Raw genomic sequence first — 9,474 nt, forward strand, 5'->3', positions numbered from 1 at the left:
TATGTACTATATCGCATTACAGATTTTCGTTTCAATTTGAGACCTCATGCTTATTCGCATACCGAAGAAATTACTTCAGAAAGATTGGCGTCGTTTCATTTCATTTTTAACATAATGATTTTAGAATGAAATGAAAATTTCCAACCACTTAGATTATATACCACCAGCTTTAAGCAGTGGCTATACATCGAAAAGCTAAAATAATGTTATTTCAATTTTTCTGTCGTACCCGGAACGAAAAACGAGGCAAACTTCAGAACGGCAACCTATATGTATAGACGGCATGGCAGTTCGAATTTCGTTGAGCTAGCATCTGGCACATCTGGTGCCGAGTATTTTCTCTGGTTATATTTCCTCTCGGATCGGCCGAACGACTTTGCTTGACAGCCGCATGAACGCTGTTGGCAGAAAACTCGATATCTACCCACTTCGTTCCGTTACTTATACTATATTTGGCAAGCAAATTCCAGTAGAGCAAACAAACGGACAACAGTAGGCTGAACAGTTCAGTCATAGCTTAATACTACAAGAGATTACTCGTTTCTGTATAGATAAAGTGAACCATACATAAGAGGCGGTTAACTTTCATGATAATTGAAGACCTCGTGTTAGGGTGAGCTCAGGAGCCGCTGAGAAATATTTTCGAATACGTTGTGTACGAGATTTTGTTGGGCCGTAAAAAAATCGAGAAAAGGTTTTTACCGTGAAGAAAAAAGGTTTATTTTCACATTTCCTGGATTGCTGTCGGAAAGTTTCGTTGACTGTGAAGACTGAATCTGCAGGCATTTCTGTTCGACGAAGGATACTTAATTGCCATACGTTTCTTGTGCCGGGGGTATTCGGCGTCGCTGAGAAGCCGTGGGCTCGGTAGATTCTCGGCAGACCGTAGAAGAGCGCATCTTTTTAGTCAAGGAGCGGTGCCTTTGGCGGCATTTGATCTAAAGGCAGCTTCTTCGAGGTTGCTACGTCGATGCACATGTGCTGCTGCGCCTTTCAATGAAACTAATAAATCACTTACGATCTGAACGTAATTGGTATCCACAGCTAGCGTCGTGGTTCGTCAGCTGTATGCCGTCTTATCCATTTCAAGCAGGAGTCCGGGTCAATTTCAACCAGAGGGTCGATCATCGCCCAATTAGACCGAAGTACGACGGATCGGACGACGACTCGTCGCGTTAATATCGGCTGCTCAGAAGCTGGTGGCATGATCGTTTTACTCGTTGTCAGGCTGCGATGAAAAAACGATAAATTCGTGATTGACTCGAAGTGGTGACTTGGAAATTGTATCATTTCGGCGGCCGCGAATTGTTTTATTACCTCTACTGACCCCTTTGAGTGTTTACCAGTCTCCAGTGGAAGGATCGTAAATATGATAATAAAAAGGTTGATAAAAATCTGGCACAAATTGCTACGTTTTATAGTTATATTACAATTAATTGGCAATTAATAATTAATGTCGTGTCACGACGGCGCGAGCGTAACAAACATTAACGTTATCTCTGGCAGTTGTGCGTCAATCAATTTTTAACGTTTTTAAACACGGAGGAGATCGAGGAGGGTAGGGAGCGTGGAGGCACTTAAAGAGGGTCGGATTCCGGACTGGCAAACGAACGGACGATCAGTCACTAAAAAGCACTTCTGATTCTCGGTTGTGTTGAGTGTGCACTGCGGTATAAGAGGTGATTAGTAAAACCGTGATTATCTGTCAACTCAAATCTTACTCTATAAACAGAAAGTTCATACGGTTAATAGTCCGGTATAAAAATGTAAGCCAATGTGAAAAGCGATTTCTTTTTTTTTTCTCTCTCTCTTCTGTTTCGATAAACTCTCTTCGAAGAATTCATATCTCGCCAATTTTTCAGAAATTATAACATTCCCGTGACTGCGTTGTAAACAAGTTCGTTAAACAACTTTTCGCTATAGGACAAGTATTATATTAAACTTTATAGAATAACAAGTGATTAAAAGTGAGGAAAAAGTAAAACGATATTTGCGCGACGCGTGTTTTGCAACTCGTGTAACGTCGTTTTTCAGTATCAATACTGATGTTCGCATCGTCAGTTCGACTGCAGTGATTTTCAATAAAGTAGAACTGTGCCTTTCGACAAACGTCGTACGATTTTGTGAAAATAAATTTACGGGCAACGTAGCAAACATGCTTCCGATTCTGAACGACACGTTGTTGATGTTAATGTACACCGCGAATATTATGAGCACACTTCCCAATGGAACTGAGGTTAAAAATTTATCCAATTTGCCAGCGAAAAACGACGTGGCGACAATAAACGTGTCCAAGCAACAGAACAAAACATTTGAGTTGTTAGACGGTGAGTAATCAAACGTTATACAATACAGGGTCGGCCAAAAACAAAATCGAATCAGTTTAAAACGTGAATGAAATTCGGGACGCGTTGACCGATTTTCAAAAACTTTTGACACTGATATTAGAAAAACAGTTTCATGTCGTGTGAATAAAGTCTAGGAGATTTGATAAAATTCCAGAATCAAACTTCGAATCACAATTTAAGATGGAGATTAAGTTGAACATTCTTTAATATTCATGTTTGTCGCATTCCCAGCAATTTTTTCATAACCCGTTTTTCAACAGCGTGTATCTGAGCAAGGAATAAATATTTTTCAGATTTTCAAACGCAAAACAAAAGGTTCGATCTTCTAATTTCGAGGAAAAAAAGTTTCTGAAAATCGGTGGACGCGTTTTGATATTATTCACATTTTAAATCGGACCGATTTTTTGGCCCATCTTGCATAAGCTGCACGTGGATCTTTCTGAATCTTCGTGAATTTTTCTCTTCAAGTAAAGTGAATGCGCAAAATGTTGAAGAGAAATGTACCGGCCGTTTTCTTCGCGCGGTCAGCATATTATACATCCTGTAGCCGCAGCAATCTTCAATCGAAGACACAACACCGCATCGTTTAGATACCAGTAGCAAGAAGCAGCGTTATCGCTCCGATAACCTTTAAGGAATCTCGCACGAGCGTTAGAATATAAGTCATTGAAAAAGACCCATTAACTCTATATATTACGTGTTTGAATTCCTGGAAACGGCACAACGAAGTCTTATCGATTCGCTGGTTTTCCTGTCGTCCAGATTTGTTCTCGGTGGTCTTAGCCTGAATATGAAACCGCGCGCTCGGTATGACGATCATAATAATTAATATAAATCATGTAGATATTTGAACGAGAACCATTCAACTAACAATAAGTGCATCTTTCCCCCTTAGATGGTGATCTTCAATGTTTTTTGAAACTTGAATTTCACAATGGTTGTATAATTGCGCCAACCGTGACACAGCGACTAATTGCGAAATTTATCTATAATCATAATTAGCGCTCGGTTCCCGCAGCGCACTACATACCCATGATAAGTGTGCATGTCTAAAAGCCCAGCTACTTAATTGTATACTAACCTAAGAAACGACAGCTCACAGCAGTACGACTACAACAATAATTACCGTGTAATTAATATCCTCAATTTATTTTTACAGACTGGTACATGTGGCGCTGCTATCAGCCATTCGGCTGTTTCTATATCGGAGAGCCATGGTACGGTGAGAACAGACCAGTGGTTGACTTTCCGATGCGCCCGGACAAAATCGGCCCAAGGTATCTTCTCTACACTCGAAATACGTTGAACAATCCCGACGAGCTGAAGATCGACCAAGACACCACGATCAGAAACGCTCACATCCGCCCCGATGGGAACGTCTACTTCATCATCCACGGATACCTTGAGAACGGAGACAAAACCTGGGTCCTGGTAAGTCACTCTCTAGTGTCACCGCGAATCGTGTCGAAGTTTCACCGCGATAAAAAATAACCGGTCCAATGTTGCAGCTCTAATGCCGGGCTGCAAACAAATGGGTCTATTTGATCAAAGGAGAAATTTCAAGTGGCTGAATTCTCTTTCTCTCTCTCTCTCTTTTCTCTCGTGACATTTATACGCGTCGCTGTTCACCAATCACTGCAACCAACCCTATTTCTCCTCCCCCAGAGAATGACTAAGGAACTGCTCCACCGTGAAGACTGCAACGTGGTGGTCGTCAACTGGCTCACAGGTGCTGGTCCACCGTACACTCAGGCTGTTGCGAATACCCGGCTTGTGGGAGCGATGACTGCTCGTCTTGCAGCCCAGTTCATCAAGATTGGCAGCTTCGAACCCTCCAGGGTCCACGTCATCGGACATAGCCTTGGCGCCCACACCGCCGGCTACGTTGGATACAACCTGCGGGTCCGATATGGCCTCAATCTCGGCAGGATAACTGGTGAGTTGGAGAATTGCGTTTACGGCTGTGAGTGTGAAGGGATGCAAGGCTGTCGGACACTTTTTGCGACCTCCGGTATATGCGGAGGATGGAGTACCTAACTGGTTCGTTCATCCCTGACGTGGCCGTCTAGCAGTCTATCGATTGGATCAGGAAAGATCAGGGTAGCAGCTAGCGACAGAAAGACTCGGAAGGTGTGCGCCCGGGTTCAGAGGCGAGTGGATCGAAGGTGATTAAAAAGGCTGAGGGTCGACTGGTCCTGATCGGACCCTCCAATGACTGTCAGGAGTCTTTAATCGTCGATGTCGTCGAGGGCGTCTAGGAACTCGAGGGCGGATCGTGCCCCGCCCGAAGACAAGACAACGGTAAACAAGTGGAGTAAGGTACCACGTCCTGTCAGGAAGTGGCAGCGACTGGTTTCACTTCGCAAGGACCAAGCTGATGAAAATTATAGATTCGCTCTTTGACGCTACACGCCAGGAATCGAGAGAACATTCCAAACCAGGCTATTCCAGAGAAATACTTCCTTCCTGGCTCGTGATAATTCTATTTGTAGGATTACAGCCAAAACGTGAACGTGAAGCATGTAGTACGTTTCACTGTTATAAACTGTTCAGAGTGGGGACTTATGAAGTTATACCAAAACAACGAAACAATTATGGATGAATCTTTTCGTCGAATGTTATCTCGGTGTCGTCAGGTCAATAATAAGACAGATTGATATGTATGACGTTTCCACCCTAATGGGTATGGGGGGGGGGGGGGGGGCTCCTCAGACTAGAAATATTTATTTATTTAAATTATGATATATTTTACAACCGAAAACTACTTATAAGTGTTGATTCAGGCGGAGCGGAAAAATTTTACGTAAGATTATTACTACTTACACTCGAAATACGCGAAAGGTAGGCATGAATGCCGTTAATTATAAATTTACATCGCCAGGACAAGGAAAGGTCGGGTTGAGAGCCTACAGTTGTTGTTTACAGAACCGAATTAGAAAAGACTGACGTTAGAATCCGTCCAAAGGATGAATCTTTTCCTTCTTCGAAACTGTCTATATACTGACAAAGAAGTTGGCAACGAATCTACGTGACGTGCGCCACGGAGTACGTGGACGTGATTTGTGGTCGAAATAATATGGAAATGTATGCGTCAGATTTCGAGGGTTACATCACATCGTGCGTAATTTAACGTAGATACGAGGTGGAATCCTTCCGGCATAAGTATTTCGAAATGTGAAAAAATGAAACTCGGATACGGTTATACGGGAAAGTGCATGAGATGTTGTTACGGTCCTGAACGAAACGCGTGTTGTGGATGCCTGACCGGTGTTGATATGTAGGTCGCTTCGGACTGTGTGGAAGTCGGACGTCGTCCAGTATAAATGTACTTTGGTGGGACTCCACCGCCTCTCCGGTAGGTCAGTCGCGTGTATATGTCGGACAGACGTATCAGCATACAAGCGTGTATAAGTCGTGGCTTGGAGTAGCGTCAGAAACGATATGGCTCTTTCTCGGAAGTGTAAACACCGGACAACTTTCATGACCGCGAAGTGAGTAGGCCTGTTGCGTAATAACAAAAACACCTCAATTACACTCCAAACGCCCGTAGGCGAAAGAAATTTGTATGGTACAAGATGTATGGTTAATGTAATTCGAAGCCAGAGATATGGGTATATGCATGTACGTACATACCTCCCGAAAAAAAACATCCTTTGGTTTAATTGGACTAACGCCTTCCTTTGTTCTCCCACCATTGCCGTTACGGTCGTCTTGTTCGGTTCTAATTGTATACACTCGTGTCGAAAGCTAACCGGACCACATTACGTGTGAGAACCGCACTATCATTGCCGAAACTATTTAATTTCACCGATGCGTTATTCGATATGAACCTTCGTGATTCAGGTCTGGACCCAGCGGAACCGCACTTCAGCAATACCTCGCCGATGGTTCGTTTGGACCCAACGGACGCCGACTTCGTTGCAGTGATTCACACCGATTGCAACCCTTTCATCAGCGGTGGTCTCGGTATCACCCAGCCGGTTGGACACATCGATTTCTACCCCAACGACGGCCGGAATCAACCTGGATGCAACGAGGGAGTCCTTGACTCGATAACTCTTGAACGTGGAAGCTTCGTCAGAGGTGAGATGAACGGCAATTTGTGTCAGTCAGTCCGAGTCTGGTCGAAACACCGAATAACACGTGGTAAAAATTGATGTTTCTCTCAGGCCTTAGAAGGTTCCTCGGCTGCAACCACATACGAAGCTACGAGTACTTCATTGAGAGCATTAACACAGCCTGTCCGTTTCTTGCGGTTCCATGTTCATCCTGGACCCGGTTCCAGGAGGGTGGCTGTTTCGATTGCGTAAATCAGTACTGCCCACGATTCGGGTTCGACGCACAGAGAGGAAACTACCACGCATCGACCTACCTAATGACCGCTGGAGCAAAGCCCTTCTGTAGTGAGTTTTTGGGTCTTTATTAGAGTCGTTGCAAGTCAGTGAGCAGTAAGCCCTGCAACTTCTTCCTTTACTGACGTAGGAGTTTTTGCGTTACAGGAGGACACTACAGGGTCAAAATCAACATCTCGAAGACGGCGGAAAGCATGAACCACGGTGGTGAAGTAGGAATCTTTGTCCTGCGGGTGATCGGGGAGGACGGCAGACAGACTGAGAGAATGCAGTTCAGCGAAGACTCCAAGTACTACGGGCCGGGAACCACCCATACGATTGTACTCCCAGGGGAAGTTGTCGGTAAGCCCAAGGCCGTTGAAGTCACTTGGGAGTATCAGGTCACGTTCAACCCTCTCACTTGGCGTCTCATCACCAAGCCGATGGTCTATCTCGACTCCGTCGTCGTTGACAGCCTGGAATCCAATAGCGGGTAACGTCGACTTCTTGTTTCTCGCTGACGGGATGATGGAACGATATTTCGAGGAGTCGTAACACGTTTCAAAACTGACGAGAGGTCGATATTCTTTCAGGATAAAAGTCTGCCCTGATGAGTCGAAGACGTTGATTGCCAACGAACCGAAGGTTCTAACCGTGGATAACTGCAATCCAGTGATGGCAAACATCGTGACTACGTAGGAGACAAGACTCTCCTGCCGGCATCGAGGTCTCAACGTGACCTCAACGACCGTTCAATCGCTTTGACTTTGACGCCGAATCGGATTGACGGACGAATGTTTTCACATCTCATCAAACGCATACGTACATTATCATTTTAGGTAATAAGAAAGTCTTTCATGGTCCAGCCCATCGCTCAAGTTTTTTAAAACGTGACTATTGCCAAAGCCTTATTAATCGTCGTGTTGTTTTTCAAAAATTGTATATACGTATAGGTATACAGCATCGTGCTTGGGGGTGGGTTAGAGTTTAATAACACTATCAATGCAAGCCTGCGTCGACTTAAGAGATAAAAGACGGAATGGGAGAAACGAAAGACGAGAGACTCGCTGCATTACTCTGTAGTATCGAAGTCCTTTCACTCCGGTTACACCTGTGCTGAATGCATTTCTAGTTCACCTGATGCACAGCTTCGGTCGTGTACCTTACCCAGGACTTTCATGTAATTCAATCAATTTTTGTTTTACAACAATTACAGTGATCGTTAAAAGTTTCACGCCCCTCATTTGCAGAATATCTACAGAGCTATATTCGTACTGAAAGTATCCGTAATGATTATACACTTGACAGTTACTGTAAGAAGCGTCTCAATCGTCTCGTAGAGTAATTAACTGTAAAATAATATATAAATGTACAAATACTTTTCACTATTGTTTGTTAGCATAAAGCGCGATACGACAAGTTCACACGTCTACGGTAAATCGGTATTATTAGAGTTTTTTTCTTCTTCTATTATTCGTTGTTTCTCGTCGTTGTCGTTTATGATTTCTACAAAGTGTATTTTTAATTTTTATTATTCTCTTTTCTTCTACAATAAACGTTGAATAAAATTGCAGAGCCGAGCGCTACAACGTTCCATTTCTGGTTTCGTAATCTCTAAACCCATACCCGTCACTTCCTACACCGAAGACAAAAGACTTTCTTTCGTTTCCGTTGTGAATTTTCTACATAATAACGAGGTAGGTGTAAACACATTAAATTTATAGTCGCACTTGTGATGTAAAATTGCACAATGTCGCGATTTACACGTCGCTACACCCTCGTGTTACAGAGTAAATTACCGTAACCACGTGTGTGTACTTTTGATGCTGAATTTTACTGGAACAATAGAAATTTCACCATTATAGATACACTTCCTCGGATCCATTTGCCTGTTACGCGCACGCTTGGTGATGACCATCATCTTACAGGTAGTCGGACGCGCGTTCTTGCCCCTCGTCAAAGTTGAGCGGGGAGTCTTTTTTCAGCTCCGCCGCGCGTATCTGTCAATCATGTAACATCGCGAAGGATGAATTGAAAAAAAAAAAAAAAATATCCACGTACAAAGTCACGAACGTGCAGCCCCCGTCGGAGCTTTCTTCCACATGATCTTGCTCACGCGACGGCGACGGTGAGTGAGTTAATGTGTACCTACCGCGGAATAGAAAGCAGATGAATTGATGTTATTCTATCACATGGCATTACAGGCGTAACTTCGTAAGGTACTAAATGTCATGAAAGATAGAGAAAGAATAAAATAAAATAAAATAAACTTGAAGTGACATCGCGGTTACCCTTTGTATTATTATATCTATGTATATACGTTGGAGAAATGCGGTGTCGATGAGCTGTGACCCTTCTCGTGTTACCGAAGCAAATGTGAAAAAAGAAAACAACGGTGAAAATAAAAATATAAATTAACCTAAAATATTCATACCTTGATAACGCCTGACAAAGTTATATGTGTATATATATACTCGTATATATGTATACACATGTATACGTGTAATACTTGCCACTCTCTCCCGGAAGTAAATCTATTACAAAGAAGTCTAATGTGGTGGACACTAAGCAAATGCGACATTAGGTGCACTCGGTTTACAGGTTTCTGGATAAGAAAATCAGAACTTGATGAAAATCTTCAATTCATTATCTAGGAACATCAATCATCGCGATCACTCGAGGCGCGGTGTTAAAATACCTATATTACGGTGAAATTGATGGAGAGGGTACACATAAGGGTATAATGATAATTCAGACATTAGGTGGTAATTTACGATGAGATTGGAAGAGTAAAC

At 43.1% G+C, this 9,474-nt stretch overlaps 1 protein-coding gene across 3 annotated transcripts; it reads left to right on the forward strand.

Annotated features, from left to right (window-relative positions):
* Positions 1-1,603: 1,603 nt before the first annotated feature.
* Positions 1,604-8,273, forward strand: LOC124216354 (inactive pancreatic lipase-related protein 1). Of its 3 annotated transcripts, none has more exons than XM_046620776.2 (7): positions 1,604-2,327; positions 3,508-3,779; positions 4,014-4,284; positions 6,192-6,431; positions 6,518-6,751; positions 6,848-7,172; positions 7,273-8,273. In XM_046620776.2, the coding sequence occupies exons 1-7, from the start codon at positions 2,156-2,158 to the stop codon at positions 7,376-7,378; spliced, it is 1,620 nt and encodes a 539-aa protein (XP_046476732.1). In that variant the 5' UTR covers positions 1,604-2,155; the 3' UTR covers positions 7,379-8,273. The 3 variants fall into 3 exon arrangements, with proteins under 3 accessions (XP_046476732.1, XP_046476733.1, XP_068991309.1); XM_046620777.2 differs by having other exon boundaries at positions 1,605-1,766; XM_069135208.1 differs by having other exon boundaries at positions 1,662-1,679.
* Positions 8,274-9,474: the final 1,201 nt, after the last annotated feature.

This window comes from Neodiprion pinetum, chromosome 4, assembly GCF_021155775.2.
Source record: "Neodiprion pinetum isolate iyNeoPine1 chromosome 4, iyNeoPine1.2, whole genome shotgun sequence".
In the NCBI taxonomy this organism is placed as follows: Eukaryota; Metazoa; Arthropoda; class Insecta; order Hymenoptera; family Diprionidae; genus Neodiprion; species Neodiprion pinetum.

Excerpts from the sequence above, each read along its gene's own strand:
- LOC124216354 (XM_046620776.2), top strand. The coding sequence starts at position 2,156 with ATGCTTCCGATTCTGAACGACACGTTGTTGATGTTAATGTACACCGCG. Across the intron at positions 2,328-3,507 it reads AACATTTGAGTTGTTAGACG|ACTGGTACATGTGGCGCTGC; the intron begins GTGAGTAATCAA and ends TTATTTTTACAG. Across the intron at positions 7,173-7,272 it reads AGCCTGGAATCCAATAGCGG|GATAAAAGTCTGCCCTGATG; the intron begins GTAACGTCGACT and ends ATATTCTTTCAG.